We start from the raw sequence: 22,619 nt of genomic DNA, 5'->3' as shown, positions 1-22,619 counted from the left end.
AAAGGTAGAGTGGTGATAAGAGAGGCAAATAAAAGAGTGAAAAAGGACAACACTGAGAGGATGATTATATGAAAGGACGGAGAGAGAGTTTGATAGAAGGGGCAGTTACAGAAAGGTCAGGTAATGCACATTTAGAGAAGGCATCCAATTTTTTTCTTCCTAGAAAGACTAAACTACCCTCAAAGGTAAATAGAAGAATATATTTAAGAGGATTATATTTTTTTTGGTAAGTAAAAATAAATTGATTATGTGTAAAGTTTCTACAAATAGCTTTGTCTATACAAGTCATAGACAAAGTCAGGTAACTCGTTGAGTACACATGTGGTAGTTATGACTACACATGCTGTAGACTTTAACTCCTAACTGTAGCGAACATGTTAAGATGTGCCAAGACTACCAGTGGTTACAGCATTTAACGTCATTGCCAAGATCTTTAGCTAATAGTAAAATTGAATTTAACAAAAATATCTCTTTCTCTTCGTGTAAAGTGCTCCATTTTGAGATTGTGCTCCAATCTTAAGTCTCTAATAATCTCTGTCAAGAGCTGAGCATTGTTTGTGTGTTGACACTCAAAGATTTTGCTACATCTCTCCTTCCATATCCACCAAATAGCACATCTGAAAGTAACCTTTGCCAATTGTGTAAGAGGTCCCTTTTTTTAGAAACTTTGTATGAGGTCGCCTAATTCTTGATGCAAGTTTGGTTGCGGCAGCCTATTGAGTTCAAATCGCTGGAGAATCTCCTTCCATATCTATTTAGTATATTCACAAGCAAAATAGAGGTGGTCAATAGTTTCTTCTTGTTGCAAACAAAGGGAGCATCGGTTAACATGACAGATACCTCTTCTCTTAATATTATCTATTGTAGGTAGTTTATTAAGAAGGGCCTGCCATGTACATAGGGAATGTCTCTGTGATCCCGGTTTATCCCATGTCTAGCTACTTAGGATCCACTTGTTATTTTTTTGCCTGATTTGATTCCAAACGGATGTGGCACTAAATTTACCATTGTCATGAGGTCAAATAAGTGTATCTGAAGAGTTGTTCCTGATTGGAATAGCTTTGATAGTCGGCCAAAGTGATATCATTTCAGGAGAAATAGGATTAGGAAGACACCAGGTACCTTTAGCAATAAACTCGGAAACCTTCCAATTTTTGGGAGCCCCAAGGTCTTTTCGTATTCTGTCACCATATAATTGAAATATACTCTTCCCATTTATCCAAGGATCGTACCATATATTAGTACTAGTACCATATATTTAAGGGGATTATAAAAATGATGCAACTAACAATCTGGACAAGCCAAGGGTTTGGTTTCTGGTTATTCAGTCTGATCGGCCGATCTGGTCCTAGTTGAATTACTATGTCCTTTAGTGTTTATTTTACTGTGCACAAAATTAACTAGATCAGAATAACTAGTTTACTGGAGTCTCGATGGTTAGTCTGTCACAATCTAGCAATAAGCCCTTGCTGGAATCTCTGAATCAGTTTTTTTTTTTGTCTCATTGAATCTCATCTAGCAAAGTTTCATTCGAGAAAAATGAGGAACCTTGTTTTCGGGGAGGTATAAGTCAGGCACCGGCTTCCTCTGCTGCCTCTGAGAAGTTAGTCGAGCTATGCACATCTAAGTCATCCCATTTTTCGTAAATATCAAAATTTCCCTTATAATTATTTGAATTGGTTCAGGTCAATCAACTGATTCTATGTCAAACTTGTGTTCATATTACAGTTTTACGCGTGGGATGTTGAATGTGTTAACTTGTAATAAATTACAGTGGTGAAAGTTTTTTGTTTTGTCTTTGGTGTCTCTTTGCTTACTGTGATGTGTATAAATGTTACATCGTTGTTGTGAAAATTGTTTGATATATTTATGGTGCATCGATACTATTTTCTACTTTTGACAATTATGTAGATGTGAAAGTGATATGTATGCATGTTTGTATCATATATATATATATATACTATATCATTGTTGTGAATATTGCTTGATATGTTTATGGTGTATAAATATTATTTTCGGCTCCACAATTATGTAGATGTGAAAGTGATGTGTATTCATGTTTGTATTGTATCTACATAATATGTCGTTGTGAAAGTTGTTTGATGTCTTTAGTGTCTACTCTATTTCTAAATCTTAAAAGTTATGTATATGTTAAAATGATGTTTGACATATCATAAAGAAATGTTATATCATTGTTATAAAAGTTGTTAGATGTCTTTGTTGTGAAAGTAATGTTTGATACATGTTTGTATCATATATAAATGTTATGTCATGTGTCTCTTTTGGTATCATTTCATTTTTTTTTTGGTAGTTTTAGGATATCTAATTGTCAGATTTACCAAATTTTTTGATATGTTTTATAAATAAGGATATTTTAATTTATTCAGTATAGCTAGATCAACTTTCACGAAACCAATACATGCTTCTTCAAATCCACTATGACATATTTCTAGCATCATTAGTACTATTTTTTTTTTTAATTTTTAGATGATTTTAGAATAACTAATTATAAAATTTTAAAAATTTTATGATAAATTCTATAGTTTATTTTAATTTGTTTTTGAGTATAAATAAACTTCACTAAACCAACTCAAACTTATTCAACCTCTTTCTTTTCTACTTTTTTTAAAATTTTGATAATAATTAACAGGAAAGGAAAAGGTGGCAAAACCAAGTTAAAATAAATTTATGAGGGAGGAGGAAAGCTAGGTTAGAAATTTAGAAATTTCTATGGAAACCAAATCAATTATGAGGATATTTTAAGATAAAAACGGAACAGTTTCATCCAATTGGAAAAACAAAAATATCCCCAAGTATAAAATGATTGAGGGATGTTATCTAGTAAAAAACTAATAGAAATTTTTTTTAGATAAGTTATCTTTTTTAATTTCCTCACACTGCTCATTCTCTCGCACCCACGTTGCCTTTATCCAAAATTTGTCACCATTGTTCCTCCCTCACAGGGGTCATCCTCCACCTCCGGTGCCCCTCCTCCCTTTCTCCCCTTCTCTTCTCCTTTTCCTCCATCTCTTCCTCATCTACTCATCTGCCTGCTCTACCACTTATCTACCCTTTTTCGACTAGGGAAACCCAACTTGTATAACTACAACTGACATCTCCCAGCTGGATAGTAGATCTACTGCTAGAGTTAGTTTGAAATTGTCATTTGTCTCTCCCGGCATTGGCATGGGACAACCTAATCCCATCTGGTAGAGATGAAGATCAGGCAAATCTGATTAAAAGATCAGACTAAGCAAAAATTGAACAGAAACTTACAAAATCCTCCAGTTCTCCGCATCTGATGTTAAAATTTCAAGGATCAGTCAACAGCAAACAATTGGGACGACAAATTAATGACAATCTAGTAAACAATTTCCTATCCATGTTGACTCAATCGATGTCGGAAGTCTCATCCTCATCTTCATCAAGAATATACACCATGGCATGCCTTCTTGATGTAAAAACACACGCAAGTCCCCTGGAAGCTGCAGAAAGTTGAACCAGAAAATGAATTAACTATGGAACTAACTACAATAAACTCACTAACAAAGGAGCTGAATAAACTCGAAAATAAATTTCAGCCTACATTTCCAAGGTAATTATGGAAGTTGTCAAGCATCTCAAATAACAAATATAAAGATAATCTTACCACTGACAGCCAGCGGGCTAGTTACAGGTTCTGAAATATAACGAACTTTTCCAATTTCCAGGTGCATGTCAACAGCAGAAGCCTGGTGTGAATGGCAACAAGAAAATTGGTTATTAGAAATTTTAAATTTTTTTAAAATTGCCAAATGAAAGCCTGACAATCTTAAAAAATAAAAGGATGTTTGCAGACATTATAATACATCCATGCAAATCATATGAATCTGCATTTTAGTATTTGACATTCCAAATCTGTGTTAATTTCTACTGTTACATTTAGTGAAACATGCTCTTTCGCCAACACATACATGCAGGCAATCATGCAATACTAAGAAAAAAAAAAAGATCATGAGGTAAAATAGCCTTAGGAGCATATGATGCGATTTTATGGTTACACAAGGAAGATATTCTTACTTCGTAACACATACCTTCAAGATTTGCAATGTCCAGAGGTTGGCTGGTGTTCGTCTTGAAAGAGGCAAAAAGCAAAAGTCACTAATTTGTACCATCATTACCAAAGATCTCATTGTACTTTCAGATGTGGAGGTTGCTTCATTAAGTAAAAGAACAATTTGGTTTTCCTGTTTCATTCAAAGGGAAAAAAACACAAAACGTCAAGCAAACAAGATAACTGAAGATGAATAAAAGAATGTTGCATTAAGAAAGCTTTATAACCTTATACAAAGATAGATCAATGCACTGAAATGCATCTGGTATACATAATAAAATAGCTTCAGGAGAAGTTACTCTCTTCTGAACAGGATCCAGTCCATTTGCAAAACCCCTTATGATGCCAATACAGTTTGTCAACTCAAGTGATTCATCAGGTACTTTAAAGCATATATAGTCTACACGGCTATCACCATCTGTACACACTTCTGAAGTAGCACCATGGTCACCCTAAAGTTCAAATATAAAAATAAAAAACTACATTAGATTCACTACAGAAGCATGTTATTGTTGCAAAGATCAACAATCATAAACGTTAACAATATTATACTATTCAGCACTAAAGAACTAATGCACCTCAGCAGCACCAGAATTATAAAAACGAACCACCAGATATAGGATTATGGCTCTGAATGAACATGTCAGATGGCTTGAATGTTGTTCAAGCAAACAGCCAAATAATTTTTTAACATTTAGAACTTTTAAATATCAATCAACTGATATTGTCTGAACTGGAACTTTGTGATTATACAATAAATTAGCTCAAATATCAACTTGATTAGTTGGTTCTCACCACTGCACGAATCTCTAGCCACTGTCAAGTGTCATTTTTATGCTTTTAGGCGAGTCCTGCTCTTGCCTAACCTTGTCAAGGAAGGAAATAGGAACCACCACTAAGGTGTTAACAATGAATGAACAATAGATCATTCATTTTGTCTGATCTTCCAAGATGCCCACCAGTCTCAATGGAAAATTGCTTTAATCTTATCTAAAATTTTACAGAAACGAAAAGTTTTCATGTTTGGTATGCAGCTAAAAGTTGTCCCACGATCATACACGTTCAGTTTCTTTGAAGAAAACCACACATTGCAAACCCCTAATGGAATTTCTATTTTGCATATCCATGCAGAGTGTGAAACAGTAAAAATGTACAAGTGTGTTTAAGGTTTTAGCCTAGTAACATGGTCATATTCCTCTGTTGTTAGGGCTCTTGACGAATATCCATGACAAATGATGTTAGACCCCAATTACCAGAAACAGCAGCATGGCTAGCAGAAGCAATTGCTATTACACAAAGAAGCCTAACAATTTTTGGATATCAGATGTCAAAGTTACTTCACTTAATCTTCCTACTCCAGCTGCTTCAGTGGCAACAGAGTGGTGTCTATGGATAGATGTATACACATATTTCAATGAGAGAAACAGAATTGATGGGGAAGTACCCATCAGTAAAGCCTAGATTTATTTTGTTTCACCTTTTTTATATGTATCTACAGATATGACTAGTCCATTGGGTTCTGTGGTGTAAGGTACTCTAATTCTTGAATGCAATTCTTAATATTGCATAGATTTTGACTTTGGGACCTCACATTATCATGACAATAAAAAGGCATCAAGCGTTGATTGATTTTCTACTAGAATGGAGCTTACAAATTGTATTCCACCACTGCTTTACAACAGCTCCGTTCCCTCCCATATCTTCCACCTCAATGAATGACTTCCAATTACCAAAATTACTAGATATAGAAGGAACTAGAAAAAGGTTATGTTTTGCTAGTTATATAATGTTGTCACAGTGGCAAGTTAGATGTCTGTAATTTAAGATCTTTGGGAAAGAATGACTATTGAACAATGGATGTAATCAAATTAAATAGTTAAGTTAGAAATCAATTTTTATTTCCTTACTTGACAATGTAATTTAGGAAATATTAATCATATTTCCTTATTTACTACTACGAATTAGGAAATGACTATTAAAGATTCCAAATACGGTGATATCATATTTGTTAGTATATTAAATAAAAATAATTCATATCAAATAAATACGAAAATTAAAATAATTTTTCTTTAATGGAGGCTCACCTTCTCCTATTTAAGGGGAGAGATTTCTCTCATTCTTCATCACCTAGCCGAGCCTAGCAGCAGGAGGAATGAAAAGTTACATCCTGCTAACAAGAAGCAGGTTTCCCTACATTTCTTGAAATTAAAATTTTTTATTTTGATTACTTAAATGTTAAAATTTTTATAGTTTGAAAATATCTATCAGTCCTTTTAATGTCAAAGTATTTATTGTTGGATTAAGATATGTTATGTGAAGTTTTTAAAGGATTCTTTAAATACACTGAAATTATACATGTTTTATGTATTGAATACATGATATTTGATTCTTCATATTTGGATTAGGAATGTTATTTCCTCGTATTGCAGTTTAACTTTTTATCTTATCTGGATTAAAATATACAATGAGTAGCGAAAAAAAAAAAATTTCTTAATCCTTTAATTGTTAAAATTTTTATTGTTATATTATAATATATTATCTGAAAATTTTTATCCCTGTTACAATTTAGAATTTTATTGTTTAATTAAATCATGTTGAAATTATTAATGTCATATGTATTAAAAATATAATTTTTAATTCTTATTAAATTTAAAATATCATTTCCTTGTATTGAAGTTTATATTTCAATATTATTCTTTAATCTGTTGTTATGTTTTAATGTATTATTATTGTCATAATTTAATATTGATGAAATTGGATTGGCATAAGGTTAGAACAGCCCGCAAAATAGGCCCAACCCATAGGTCAAGCCACAGCTCATTGGCTAGGCTTAGTCTACTGACTAGGCCCAACCCATAGGCCGAGCCTATCCTGCGGGTTAGGCCCTAGCCCGCAGGCTAACCCAGCCTAGCCCAATAGGGCAGTCATGTGCTTCGCATATGACTAGTCCATGGGCCAAGGTTGGCCCAACCTACAGTAGTGCATGCACAGTTACATGCAGTGCACATGACCAGTATATGAGTCGACCTAGCCTAGTCCAATGTTATGTAATTGTTGGAATTGAGCTCAAACGTTGATTGAACTAAACCAAACTTGATTAGTCTAGATCAATTTAGGGTGATTCCGAATTGGTTTGACTTATTCAAGTCAGTTTAACCTAAATTGAACATAATCTATTCCAAATTATACTAGTCTAGGGTGGTTCCAGACCAGTTAAATTAGGATTAAAGATCAGTTCAGTTAGGTTCTAGTAAATCGAGTTCAATTAGATCGATTGAAATAAGGTTCAAGTCAATTGAGGACTAATTTATACTATTTGACATTGATGATATTTAAAAAAAATATTTTAAATATGTTATTTCATCCCGATATAGACATGACTAGTGTGAGATTATATTATTTCCTGCCAAGGGCAGGTAAGGTGATTCCCTTCGGGGATTAGTGGGTCGTCAAACGTAACGGCTGGACGGTTCCTTCATTTGCTGTCGGGATGAACGTGTCCCCACTTTGGTGGATAAAGGACACCACTTCATCCATTGTTGGGAGTACGATATGAGTTTGCCTTCATCCGTTGTTGGGAGAACATAAACTCATCCCGTAGGATAAAGCCTCTTCATCCGCTGTTGAGGGAGTGCTCCTTCGGGTACTTGATATACGCCAATGAGATGATTGATTTTTTATCATGTATTCATTTTGAGTTGACTTTTTGGGTTCCTACTCAATGTTGCTGAATTTTCTTTATTTTTTATTTTCAGAGTAGCCTCTCTCTAGTACTAAATCGGATTCCAATAGAGAGCGGACCTTCTTCTACCGCTAGGTAGAGCCACTTAGATAATTCTTAAGTTAACATCACTATGTTTACTTTTCTACTTATGCTACTTGTGATTTAACGAATCAATGAATTGTAATAAATATTTATAAATGATGAATAAAGTGATGTTTATCAATCTGGCTAGCTCTGATACCATAAAAAGATGTCAAATTCTATATTTTTTCAGGAAATATTAATCTTATTTCCTTATTTGCTATTACGAATTAGAAAATAACTATTAAGCATTCCGAATAAGATGATATCATATTTGTTAGTATATTAAATATAAATAATTCACATTAAATAAATACGAAAATTAAAATAAATTTCCTTTAATGGTGGCTCACCTCCTCCTATTTAAGGGGAGGGATTTCTTTCATTCGTTCCTTACCTAGCCGAGCCCAACAGTGAGAGGAACGAGGAGTTAAACCTTACTGACGAAAAGTAGGTTTCCCTACCTTTCTTGAAATTAACAGTTTTTATTTTGATTACTTAAATGTTGAAATTTTTGTAGTTTGAAAATATTTATCAATCTTTTTAATGTCAAAATATTTATTGTTAGATTAAGATATGTTATGTTAAGTTTTTAAGAGATTCTTTAATCCTCTTAAAGGTTTCTTTGGATTTAAATACACTGAAATTATAAATGTTTTATGTATTGAATACATGATATTTGATTCTTCATAGTATATTTTAATATACTATGAGCAGTTCAAAAAAATATTTATTTTCTCATCCTTTAATTGTTAAAATTTTTATTGTTAGATTATAATATATTATCTAAAAATTTTTATCCCTGTTAAGATTTAGAATTTTATTGTTTGATTAGATCATGTTAAAATTATTCATGTCATATGCATTGAAAATATGAATTATAATTCTTATTAAATTTAGAATATCATTTCCTTGTATTGATGTTTATCTTTCAATTTTATTCTTTAATATGTTGTTATGTTTTAATATATTATTGTTGTCATAATTCAATATTGATGAAATTAGATAAGCATAGGGTTATAACCATGGTTTGCCGTACCGAACAGTACCGCCCGGTACGGGCGGTACGTACCGGTCCGACAGACTTTCGGTACGCGGACCGCCTTTTACCGTTCCGGTACTGCTACAGTGCTCGGCACACCCGGGTGTACCGCTCGATACACCTCGGTATACCGGTCGGTACACCCGTACCGTACCGTACCGAGCGCGGGTCGAAACGCCGGTACGGTACGGTACGGCGAACCTTGGTTATAACTGCCCGCAAACTAGGCCCTACCCATAGTTCGAGCCATAGCCCATTAGTTAGGCCTAGTCTGCTGATTAGGCCCAACCTATAGGCTAAGCCTATACTGCGGGTCAGGCCCTAGCCAGTAGGCTAACCTAGCCCAACCTAACATGGGCAGTAATGTGCGACACAAATGACTAGTCCACGGGCCAAGGTTGGCCCAACCTACAGTGGTGCATGCACAGTTATATGCAGTGCACATGACCAGTATATGAGTCGACCTAGCCTAGTCCAATATTATGTAATTGTTGGAATTAAGCCCAAACGGTGATTGAACTAAACCAGACTTGATTAGTCTAGATCAATTCAAGGTGATTCTGAATTGGTTTGACTTATTCAAGTCAGTTTAACCTAATTTGAACCTAATCTAGTCCAAATTATACTAGTCTAGAGTGGTTTCAGACCAGTTAAATGAGGATTAGAGATCGGTTCAGTTAGGTTCTAGTAAATGGAGTTCAATTGGATCGATTGAACTAGGGTTCAAGTCAATTGTGGGCTAATTTGTATAATTTGATATTGATGATATTTGAAAGAGATGTTTTAAATGCGTTATTTCATCCCGATATAAACATAACTAGTGTAAGATTATGTTATTTCCCTGCCGAGAGCAGGTAGAGCAATTCCCTTCGGGGATTAGCGGGCCGTTAGATGTAGCGACTCGACGGTTCCTCCATCTATTGTCGGGAAGAACGTGTCTCCACTTTGGCCAGTAAGGGACACCAATCCATCCGCTGTTGGGAATACGATATGAGTTTGCCTCCATCCATTGTTGGGAGAACACAAACTCATCCTGTAGGATAAAGCCTTTCATCCGTTGTTGGGTGAGTGTTCCTTTGGGTATTTGATATACGCCAATTGGATGATTGATTTTTTATCATGTATTTATTTCGAGTTGACTTTTTGGGTTCCTACTCAGCGTTACTGATTTTTCTTTGTTTTTGATTTTCAGAGTAGCCTCCTTCTAGCACTAAATTGGATTCCATTGGAGAGCGGACCTTCTTCTACCGCTAGGTAGAGCCACTTGAATGATTTTTAGAGTTAACATCATTATGTTTACTTTTTTACTTGTGTTACTTGTGATTTAACGAATAAATGAATTATAATAAATGTTTATAAATGATTAATAAAGTGATGTTTATCAATCTGGCTTTGATATCATAAAAAGATGTCACATCCTAGATTTTTTTAGGAAATATTAATCTTATTTCCTTGTTTGCTATTACGAATTAGGAAATTACTATTAAGCATTCCAAATAGGATGATAACATATTTATTAGTATATTAAATAGAAATAATTCACATTAAATAAATACAAAAATTAAAATAAATTTTCTTTAATGGTGGCTCACATCCTCTATTTCAAGGGGAGGGATTTCTCTCCTTCGTTCCTCACCTACCCAAGCCCAACAACAGAGGAACGAGAAGTTACACCCTGTTGACGAGAAGTAGGTTTCTTTATCTTTCTTGAAATTAAAAGTTTTTAGTTTGATTACTTAAATATTAAAATTTTTGTAATTTAAAAATATTTATCATTCTTTTTATTGTAAAAATATATATTATTGGATTAAAATATGTTATGTGAATTTTTTAAGGGATTCTTCAATCCTCTTAATGGTTTCTTTGGATTTAAATACATTGAAATTATACATGTTTTATGTATTGAATACATGATATTTGATTCTTCATATTTGGATTAGGAATGTTTATAATCACCGATAATTTCTCCTTTAACATAAATTAATTACTATAAATGATGTATTGCTTTATTTTTAACTTTTATATTTGTGTATTATAGTTAAGGAAATGAATAAATTTGGTTTCCTCAATCATGTGGATAAGTTAGGAATTCTATTAATCAATTAAATTATTAATTAATTTATTTTCTAATGAGTGATTTGATTTTTAGGAAGTAAATAATTTACATTCCATTTTTGTGTGTGAACTATAAGAAATGAATATTATATTTCTCTCTTTGTATGTGAAAGGAAAATAAAAATAAATTAAAAATAAGAATTAAATTATTATTTACATTCTGGGGAGATCTCATATTCTCTTATATAAAAGGGACTACTCCCTCATTCCTCACCGAGCCTAACAATAGGAGGATTGAGGAGAGGACTTCCCGAGGAGATAATATTGAGTAAAGGATAACCGTGGAAAGGTAGGATCCTTTCTTTTTAATTAGTTTTGATTTATGTTTTGAAATCTTGATGTTGAGATTGTTATAATTTTATAATGCATAATTATGCTTTAATTTCAAAATTTTATTATTAGTAAATAATAATAATTGATTTGTGATGTTAGAATGATTATTTGATTTATATTGATCTCTTAAGCTTAAGTGAATTTTAATATTGATTTAATTATTAAAATATTTATTTTTGAATTAACATAATAGTTCTAATTTATTTAATTAGATATATCTATGTTTTAAGAATTATGTTTGAAATTCTATAATGTAATTAGTTTTAAATTTAAGATCATGAATTTAAATTTAAGATATATCAAATTATTCTTTAATAATTTTAAATATTAAAATTTAATTTGATAAGAGGAGTCTAATTAGGGTCCGACTTAAGTCAGGTTGATCTATCAGATCGGATTGACTCAGCCCATGTGGTAATGTACGACCTAGCCCATATGGCCAAGTACAACCTAGCCCGTGTCACTAAGCGTGTCACTAGGCATGACCCAACCCATATAGCAAGGTACGACCCAACCATGTGGCCAGGCATAAGCCAGCTCATGCGGCTAGGTACGACCTAATCCATGTTGTCAAATACGACCCCAACTCATGTGTCTAGGTATGACCAACTCGCGAGCCAAGCATTACCTAGTTTAGTGGTAAGGCTCAACCCAACTTATAAGTGAGGCTTAGCCTAGTCCATGAAGTTAAGCTTGCCCAACTATGCGATTGGCATTAGACACATCGTTGCTCCTTTATCTAGCCCGTTGCACCTCAACTCAACCTATTACTTAGAATGGCCATGTGCAACGCATGTGACCCATCCAAGACTTAGGTGGGCTGGTTAGGTCTGGGCTAACACTATACGACATAGTCTAATTTCTTATCCCTTTATTGGTTTGAGCTTGTTAATTGACTAAATCAGACAGGTTTGATCGGTTAAAGTCGGTTTAGGGTGATTCCAAACTAGCTTAACTAGTTCAAACCTACTTGACTTAATCAAGATCAATCAAATCTAAATTAAACCAATCTAGGACGATTCCAGATTAATTCTATAAGGTTTTGAGGTTGGTTCCGTTAGGTCGTAATCAAATTGCATTTGGTTTAAGTCAATTGTTTCCGATTAGAGTTTTGGTTGATTGAGGACTATTGAGAGATTGATGTTTCATGCCTTTATGATTTGATTAATTTAAAGGATTTATCTGGAGATATCATTTAAAAATGATTATTGATTTTCTACTTTTCTCAAGTTTATTATATTGATATGATTATTATCATGTAGTAGATGTGACTAGGCTAATAGTTCACATTGGAAGTGTAACATGTGAAAGGAGCTGCAGGCCCATCATAGTACGGAGCCACCAACGAACATAGTTTAACATATTTACATCAAGTATGTTCTCTCGTAATATTTAATCATACTAATTTCTTGATGCATGCGTAAGTGAATGGATAAGTGTAAATGAATGATCATGGATGTTTATGTATCCCTATCAAGGGCAAGTATGGCAATTCCCTTCAGGGATTAGCGGGTCGTCAAACGTGATGGTTAGACGGTTCCTCCATTCGCTGTTTAAAGGAACGTATCCCCACTTGGGCGGGTGAGGAATACCACTCCATCCACTATTAGGAGTGTGATATGGATTATCTCCATTCGTTGTTGGAAGGAATCCATCCTGTGGAATATGCCTCTCCATCCGTTGTTGAGAGAGTGCACTATCGGGTGATGTATGTATTTGTTATTATGTATGTGTTGCATGTGGCTGATGCATAATTTTATTTATTATGTAAGAAATTATCATCGTTTTTTTTATGCATAAGTTTTATGATGAATCGATATATTATCATTTTTTATTGAATTATCGATATTTATTTTTATTTCATGAATATTGAAGATTATTTTAATGATAATTTTGAGGTTCCTACCCGCATGTGTAGTTGCTAATATGTTTTTACATTATATTTATTTTCAGAGTAATCTATTACTTTGTAAAAGATCTAAAGCTTGGATGGAAGAGACTTGTGACCCTACCAAGAAGATATGATCCTTTTTCTAATTAATAGAATATTTACTATTGTAAAGACAAGGATTTCAATTCAAAGACGAATGAAAAAAAAAGGGAGTTTATTATGTAAATTATGAATAATAAATTATTGATTTATTATTCTTTTTATAAATCTGGGATGTGACAATATTATTTCCTCGTATTGTAGTTTACCTTTTTATCTTATCTAGATTAAAATATACTATGAGAAGTTAAAAAAAAAAATATATTTCTTGATCCTTTAATTGTTAAAATTTTTATTGTTAAACCATAATATATTATTTGAAAATTTTTATCCCTGTTAAGATTTAGAATTTTATTATTTGATTAGATCATGTTTTAATGTATTATTATTGTCATAATTCAATATTGATGAAATTGGATAACATAGGGTTAAAAAAACTCGCAAACTTGGCCCAACCCATAGGTCAGGCCATAGCCCATTGGCTAGGCCTAGTCTGCTTACTAGGCCCAACCTATAGGCCAAGCCTAACCCGCAGGTCAGGCCCTAGCCCGCAGGTTAACCCAGCCCAACCCAGCCCAACATGAGTAATCATATGCGACGCATATGACCAGTCCATGGGCCATGGTTGGCCCAACCTACTATGGTGCCATGAGCAATATATGAGTCGGCCTAACCTAGTCAAATATTATGTAATTGTTGGAATTGAGCCCAAACGTTGATTGAATTAAACCAAACTTGATTAGTCTAGATCAATTCAAAGTGATTCCATATTGGTTTGACTTATTCAAGTCAGTTTAACCGAAATTGAACCTAATCTTGTCCAAATTATACTAGTCTAGGATGGTTCTTGACCAGTTAAATGAGGATTAAAAATCAATTCAGTTAGGTTCTAGTAAATCAAGTTCAATTGGATCAATTGAACTAGGGTTCAAATCAATTGAGAGCTAATTTGTATTATTTGATATTAATGATATTTGCAAGAGATGCTTTAAATGTGTTATTTCACCTCGATATAAACATGACCAGTGTGAGATTATGTTATTTCCCTACCGAGGGGAGGTAGGGCGATTCCCTTCGGAGATTGATAGGCCGTCAAACATGGCAGCTGGATGGTTCCTCCATCCGCTGTTGGGAGGAACATGTCCCCACTTTGGCAGTTAAGGGACACTACTTCATCCGCTGTTGGGAGAACACAAACTTATCCCGAAGGATAAATCCTCTACATCCGCTGTTGGGAGAGTGCTCCTTCGGATATGTGATATACGCCAACAGGATGATTGATTTTTGATCATATAATCATTTTGAGTTGACTTTTGGGGTTCCTACTCAACGTCGCTGAATTTTCTTTATTTTTGATTTTCAGAGCAACCTCGCTCTAGTATTAAATCAGATTCCAGTGGAGAGCGGACCTTTTTCTACTACTATGTTTACTTTTCTACTTGTGATTTAACGAATAAATGAATTGTAATAAATACTTAAAATGATGAACAAAGTGAGGTTTATCAACCTAGCTCCGATACCATAAAAAGATGTCATATCCTAGATGTTTTTAGGAAATATTAATCTTATTTCCTTGTTTGCTATTATGAATTAATAAATTGCTATTAAACATTTCAAATTGGGTAATATCATATTTGTTAGTATATTAAATAAAAATAATTCACATTAAATAAATATGAAAGTTAAAATAAATTTCCTTTAATAGAGGCTCACCTCCTCCTATTTAAGGGGAGAGATTTCTCTCATTCGTTCCTCACCTAGCCGAGCCCAACAGTGGGAAGAACGAGGTGTTATACACAGTTGACGAGAAGTAAGTTTCTCTACCTTTCTTGAAATGAAAAGTTTTTATTTTGATTACTTAAATGTTGAAATTTTTGTAGTTTTAAATTATTTATCATTTTTTTTAATGTCAAAATATTTATTGTTGGATTAAGATATGTTTTGTAAAGTTTTTAAGGGATTCTTCCATCCTCTTAAAGGTTTCTTTGGATTTAAATACACTGAAATTATACAAGTTTTATTTATTGAATACATGATATTTGATTCTTCATATTTGGATTAGGAATGTTATTTACTCATATTGCAGTTTATCTTTTTATCTTATCTGGATTAAAATATACTATGAGTAGTTCAAAAAAAAAATTCTTATTTATTTAATTATTAAAATTTTTATTGTTAGATTATAATATATTATTTGAAAATTTTTATCCCTGTTAAGATTTAAAATTTTATTGTTTGATTAGATCATGTTTAAATTATTCATGTCATATGTCTTGAAAATATGATCTAGAATTTTTATTAAATTTAGAATATCATTTCCTTAATCTTTCAATATTATTCTTTAATCTGTTGTTATGTTTTAATATATTATTATTGTCATGATTCAATATTGATGAAATTGGATAAGCATAGGGTTAGAACAACACGCAAACTAGGCTCAACCCATAGGCCAGGCCTAACCCACGGGTCAGGCCCTAGCCCGTAGGCTAACCCAGCCCAACCTAACATGGGCAGTCATATGCAACGCATATGACCAATCCATAGGCCAAGGTCGGCCCAACCTACTGTGGTGCATGCACAGTTATATGTAATGTACATGACTAGTATATGAGTCGGCCTAGCCTAGTCCAATATTATGTAATTGTTGCAATTTAGCCTAAACGTTAATTGAACTAAACAAGACTTGATTAGTCTTAGATCAATTCATGGTGATTCCGAATTGGTTTGACTTATTCAAGTCAGTTTAGCCTAAATTGAACCTAATCAAGTCCAAATTAAACTAGTCTAGGGTGGTTCCAGACTGGTTAAATAAGGATTAGAGATCGGTTCAGTTATGTTCTAATAAATCGAGTTCAATTGGATCGATTAAACTAGGGTTCAAATCAATTGAGGACTAATTTGTATTATTTGATATTGATGATATTTAAAAGAGATATTTTAAATATGTTATTTCATCTCGATATAGACATGACCAATGTGAGATCATGTTATTTCCCTGCCGAGGGCAAGTAAAACAATTCCCTTTGGAGATTAGCGGGCCGTCAGACATGACGGTTGGACGGTTTCTCCATCTGCTATTGGAGGAACGTGTCCCTACTTTGGTGGATAAGGGACACCACTCTATTTGCTGCTGAGAGTACGATATGAGTTTGCCTCCATCCGCTGTTGGGAAAATAGAAACTCATCCCGTAGGATAAAGCCTCTTTATCCGTAGTTGGGGGAGAGCTCCTTCGGATATTTGATATACGCCAATGGGATGATTGATTTTTGATCATGTATTCATTTTGAGTTGACTTTTAAAGTTCCTACTCAATATTGCTGAATTTTTTTTGTTTTTGATTTTTAAAGCAACCTCCCTCTAATACTAAATCAAATTCTAGTGGAGAGCGGACCTTCCTCTACCACTAGGTAGAGCCACTTGGATGATTCTTGGAGTTATGTCACTATGTTTACTTTTCTACTTATGATTTGACGAATAAATGAATTGTAATAAATGTTTATAAATGATGAACAAAGTGATGTTTATCTATTTGACTCTGAATGTGTGAAAAGATGTGATCAAAAAAAAAAAAAAATCCAGGATGTGACAATGGATCATTAGAATTCCATATATAATATACAACTTTTCTATACATATATTACTCTGCTGCTTGTGATATTCTTTTAGGTGCCCACTTGTGTGCCTAGAACCTAAGCCTTTTAAAGGGTTACCACTTCTGACCACCTAGTTATTGTGATACCATAGCAAATATCTCCACTGAACTTACAAAAATATATGTTGTATCAACTGCATCAATAGCCAATTAGAAAGATAATAATAAAAAATGTGGTATTGGAACTAAACCGTTGATTTGGTTATGTATCCATCAAATATGAATTATTGAATAAATAACCAACTATTATGAAATCTAATGTGTTCCTAAAAAAGTGAAATTTGGATAAGCACCTTGTAGTAGAATATTGATGTAGGGGCATCGGATGATGAAACTTCAGGTGTATATCCAACCTTATACAGTGGCATCAAATCTTCACAATGAATCTTCTGCGAGATAGTGGTGAACTGAAGTAGGAAAGCCTCCTTTAAGCTGTAAAAGGATGGGGAAGCTGTTTTAAGGATACATGATAAGACATGGTACATCAACCCATATAATAGTTCAGGAAACTAGCAGAACTTTTTGTTAGTTTAGTTCGTGCTCTGTTATGACCTCTATAATAACAGACTAAGAACTCATAGTTCCAACTATAGTGAGTGCAAATTAGTAAGTTAAAAGGAGGCCCTGTGGATTTTGAAATGAGATTTTCAGAAGCATAGATACCAACAGTTCTGTGTATATGCAAAAAGGACTATAAGAAGCAACATATTCACAAAGTGGTTTGAAATTTTTTATTTTGTTCATCTAACCAGTTATGTACCTAAATTTGTTATAAATTTTAACACACGAAAAATGCTAAAATGATGCAATTCATAGATCAACAATTTCAGTTTGTACATCAACAATTCATAAATGCTGCAGGGATCAAATAAGCACCCATTCCATCAACTTGCTCACAAATCTTTTGACATGAGATGCATTGGATTGCCCTCCACAAATAAGCATTTATATCTAAGATCCTTGAGATGGCCTTTTATAAATGCAATATATAACACAAAAGTTGTGATTGGTAAAGGATGTGTGGACCTAACATAATAATGAGATTAAGACATGGAAAATAGAATATTCATAATTAAGATTTGTTTTCAAAAAGTAATAACAGTCAACCTGCCACAAGACCAGGTTTTATTACTCTCAGTTACTTTGTAATATTGATCATTATGTCATGAACAATTATCATTACTTTGTTCCAGAATAAGACTTTGATAATGTGATAAATGATTGAAAAGACTAGCTTCTGCTTCATTTGTTAATCCTTTTTGCCACATAAAATTTATCTTATTTGCTTTTATTTCTTACACAAAAATATATGTTTTCCATTAATTTCCAGAAATCTGATGCATCCACATCATGGTGTGAATCACGTTAAGTTGTTTCTTTTATTGTTTCACGCAAACAAGAGATTTAGGAAAACATGCTTTACAGCTTCAAAATAATGATTATTTAATTATTTAAATCTACCAGTTTACTTTTATCAGTTAAAAAAATATAATCTTCATATTCTAAAATATATCTAATGCAAAATAAGTTTGCAAGCAATACATCATAACTCTTTAAGGATCTCTATAACAAGAAGGATGGCATCAAATTGCAAAGTATCTTCTAATTTCACTAATTTTCTGTAAATAAAAAAGGTAGTTAACATTAATAACCACTTAGTAATCCATTTAACATTTCTGAATCTGAATCATTCTTCCAGTTCAAGACTGAATAAAGGAAGGGGGTTATTATTGTTATGAGGAAGGGGGCTTTAGACCTTCATGTGCATCAAGCTAATGAATGGACATCTATTCTTTCAATCTTTTCTCGTTCCTCAAGCTTAATGAGGCATTGTGGAGAAAAGGGATAAAGAAAAGGAGGAATAATCGACCTTTAGGAAAAGAAGGTTCTGTTACCTCCCTTCATTAATTCTTTTTTTTGGTGGTTTCATCCATCTCTTTCTCATTTTTCTTCTGAGTTTCAGTTAGCATAGTTCAGGTATTTTGGTACAATATCAGATGGGCACTGTACAGGACCAAAGACAAAGTTTCACTCATGATACCATGGTGTCCCAAATTACTGTAGTACTAAAAATGCCAAATTGGCAATCCAATGTCATTAAGTCAATTCAATTTTATAGAGATAAGCCAACCGAAGATAAATGCTTTTTAAAAAAGCTCAAATGAGAAAATTACCAATAATATAGAAAAAAAACAAATGAGCTTGTAGCTTCAAAATTTTTACTAGCATTGTTGTTGATTAAATTAGATGCAGACTTAACTGATTGGTTATATCTTTGGTATGCAACCTCTATATGAATAACTCGGAGAGAGTTGGCAAATTAAAGAGCATGAAAAGGCTCAATAATTGGAGAAAGATGGCAGATTCGAGATTTTATTTGCAGATCTAGATTTTCAATTTGAGTCCTGTTCGGAGTAAAATTAAGTTTATGAACAAAGGCATCTAACATGCACAAGTAGTACCATGATAACTAGGAAGTAGTGTCATCTTAGCTAGTTTGATAGCAGGATAATGACAGCAGCAACAGAGGCAGTGGAATCGGACGTATGGTTAGGCCGTTAGGGAAAGTTACGAGGAGGGGGAGGCTGATATGCATGCGTTGGTTCAAACGAACCAACTAATCGGGCGCTCGCTACCTCTCTCCGCTGCCGTTGCTGTGGTCGACCGCCTGGTTTAAACCGGGCGCTTGCCCGAAACACCTGGCGCTTGGGCTCAGGCGAGTGCCTAGGTGGTGCCTCTTTGAAGCACGCTGCTTGACAATTAAACTAGGCGCTCGGGCCTCGCCTTGCTTTGCCCGAGCGCCCGGGCGCCTTTTTAAATCACTAGTTACAACTAGGCTAACCCTTTACGAACGGATAACGCAAAGGTGTCTCACGACTTAGGCAATTCCAACCATAGTATGCAGTACCAAATGGTACCGCCCGGTACGGGCGGTACGTACCGGTCCGATGGCATACCGATACGTAGACCGCCCGGTACCACTACAGTGCTACAGTACTATACTATAGTGGTGCTACAGTGCTCGGTACACCCTGGTGTATCGCTCGGTACGCCCTGGTGTACCGCTCGGTATATCGGTACCGTACTGTACCGAGCCAACCTCGAAACACCGGTATGATACGATATTGCATACTTTGATTCCGGCTAAGTCCATACAATTGAGGTATCAGAGTGGGCAAGCAATTCAAGCAAACAGCGAAAAGTTTCACAATCTCGCCATAGCGAAGCATCATAGAAAATCAAGCAAGATAGGGCAAGCCGAACCATTGCCCGAAGCAGCCGCGGGTGGGCTACAAGTGTAAACTCGCTCCCAAGCTGTTAGAGTCACACAAGAGGAGCGTGATAGCGAACAAGACAAGCGAGAAGTTGACTACTCTCCGCAAGCGAAGGAGGCACAACCTGAAGCGCCAACCGAGAAAAAGGAGCCATAAGGAGAGGCTTATAAACCTGCCTTGACGTCCTTGAAACGAGTTTGGAGGAACTCTACCGGAGCCAATGAAGGCTTCTTAGGGTAGAGAACTCGCAAGAACAAGCTGAATCTCATATTGATAAGGTCAAGGACCTAATTGATTGATTGATGGAAGACACCAAAGACTCCGTGCAACATCTACACGAAGTCATAGCGGAACTCACGTCCAAGGTTACATTGCTCATAAGGGCTGTTAATGCGGGAAGGAACAACATCTGTGTTGCTCCACCGCAGAACTTGAGGGCACCTGAGCCACATTGTTACGGGGGGTGCTAGGGATGCGAAGGAACTCGAGAATTTTCTGTTTGACATAGAATAGTACTTCCGAGCTACAAGGCCCAATTCTAAAAAATCAAAGTTTCGATAGCAACAATGTATCCGAATGGGGCTGCAAAACTTTGGTGACGAACACGTTGGAAAGAGATCCAACAAGGTCGGTGTTGAAGCTGAGAGTTAAGGACTCAATTTCTACCAGAGAACACAAAGTTTGCCGCAAGAAGGAAGCTGAAACAACTCCGCCAAAATACTTCCATTCGGAACTACATAAAGTAATTTTCTACACTGATGCTAGACATATAGGATATGTTCGAGAAGGATAAGTTGTTTAACTTCCTCGATGGCCTAAAGTCGTGGGCATAACAAGAACTGCATTAAAGGAATGTCAGCGATGCGATTGAAGCAATCGCAATCGCAAAAAGGCTCACTAACTTTGTTTCCGAGGACTCGAAAAAAAAGAAACAATCTTCAGGTAATCGACCACCCAAATATTCCCAAAGGAAGAAGTCCGAGGGTGAGCAAAAGAAAAGGAGTTCCCACAAAGGGCCAAGCTAAAAAAAAAGACCCCAAAACCTGGCGGATGCTTCTTGTGTAGAGGACCGCACATGGTGAGGGAGTGCCCACAAAAACAAGCACATAATGCCTTAACAGCATCAATCCACCCCCTAGATCAGACAAGGGCAAGGCCATCGCCCTTAGTTCCAGTAGTTTGGAATCCAACAGCAACGATGAGAAGTCGCGAGGACCCCGAATAGGAGCAATGCATTTGTTGAATGTATTGCCGGGTGGGGGAGAACGTTAAAGCGAAGCCACAGAAGTAGGGAGCGACAAGTTGATGTATATGGACATCAAGCTAAATGACCAAACAACCCGTGCGATAGTGGACACAAGCACTACCCACAATTTCATTGTTGATAGAGAAGCAAGACAACTTGGGTTGAGCCTAGAAAGAGCCCAAGTCGGATGAAGGCTGTGAACTCGGACGCTAAGCAGATCTCCGGGCAGGCAAAAGGGTTACCTATCAGGATTGGGACATGAAGTGAAAGCACAAACATAATGGCAGTGCCACTGTGATACCGGGGAGGGTAAAAATGCAGAATGGATGTCGATAGAAAACTGATATAACAGTTGTTCAGATAGAAAATGTCACAAAAGGCAAGGAACGCACTTTTGAAGAAACTTCGATAAAACGATATATAGCTCACCACCAAGTTTAAAAATCAAAAGAGATACAGAAGATCACCACCCTAATGATAATAAACAAGGATACAGAACTGAAAGCGAAAGACTCACCACTCAAGGACGCATCCAAGAGATACAGAGTTCAAAAGAGCACTCCAAGAGAGCTTCTGCCAATATTCTCAGTTTTCTAAAGTCCTTTCTAAATCCTAAACACCAAAATAAATACTAGTGCATGAAACAACCCTTCATGCATAGGGAATTTCGAAATTAAGTGTTTACAGCTTCTAACCAACTATTTTAATGCACTCATTGGTAATGAAGAAATGTTTACAGCTGCCAACCAACTCCTTTAATGCATTCCTTTGTCTTGAAGAAAAGCACCTTGAAACAGCTTTAACTTTGTGCAGAGAATATGCTGATGAGCTGTCATTTTTTAGTGTGCTGAGATAAAAATTATGAGGCATCATTATTGACTGAAAAAGATACTAGATTATAATCAAGGCTCATATAATCAGATTGTAGTAAATTAGACACTCCCGTGTCAATCTCCCCCGGTTGAATGAGACTTGTCCTCAAGTCTTCGTTTGATTCATCAACATGATTATAAAAAGGACTCAAATCAGCCACATTAAATGTTGGGGATACTCCGTAATCTTCAGGT

The 22,619-nt window shown here is 34.9% G+C and overlaps 1 protein-coding gene across 3 annotated transcripts in view; it reads right to left on the bottom strand.

The window, feature by feature from the left end:
- Window positions 1-3,210: 3,210 nt before the first annotated feature.
- Window positions 3,211-22,619, bottom strand: part of LOC135595174 (anaphase-promoting complex subunit 4-like) — an 81,947-nt gene continuing 62,538 nt past the window's right edge. For 2 of the 3 annotated variants that reach the window (XM_065085742.1, XM_065085743.1), the window contains 5 exons: window positions 17,325-17,463; window positions 4,321-4,545; window positions 4,074-4,226; window positions 3,650-3,731; window positions 3,211-3,485 (listed from right to left, as the gene is read on the bottom strand). In XM_065085742.1, coding sequence (XP_064941814.1) covers window positions 3,391-3,485; window positions 3,650-3,731; window positions 4,074-4,226; window positions 4,321-4,545; window positions 17,325-17,463 — 694 coding nt within the window. In that variant the 3' untranslated portion in view covers window positions 3,211-3,390. Of the gene's footprint in view, window positions 3,486-3,649; window positions 3,732-4,059; window positions 4,227-4,320; window positions 4,546-17,324; window positions 17,464-22,619 lie in introns of all 3 variants that reach the window. The other variant, XM_065085741.1, reaches the window with a different exon arrangement.

Source organism: Musa acuminata, chromosome BXJ1-10 (assembly GCF_036884655.1).
Source record: "Musa acuminata AAA Group cultivar baxijiao chromosome BXJ1-10, Cavendish_Baxijiao_AAA, whole genome shotgun sequence".
Taxonomy (NCBI): domain Eukaryota; kingdom Viridiplantae; phylum Streptophyta; class Magnoliopsida; order Zingiberales; family Musaceae; genus Musa; species Musa acuminata.
Note: the sequence above shows the minus strand (reverse complement) of the source record. Positions and strands in the feature narration are given on the sequence as shown.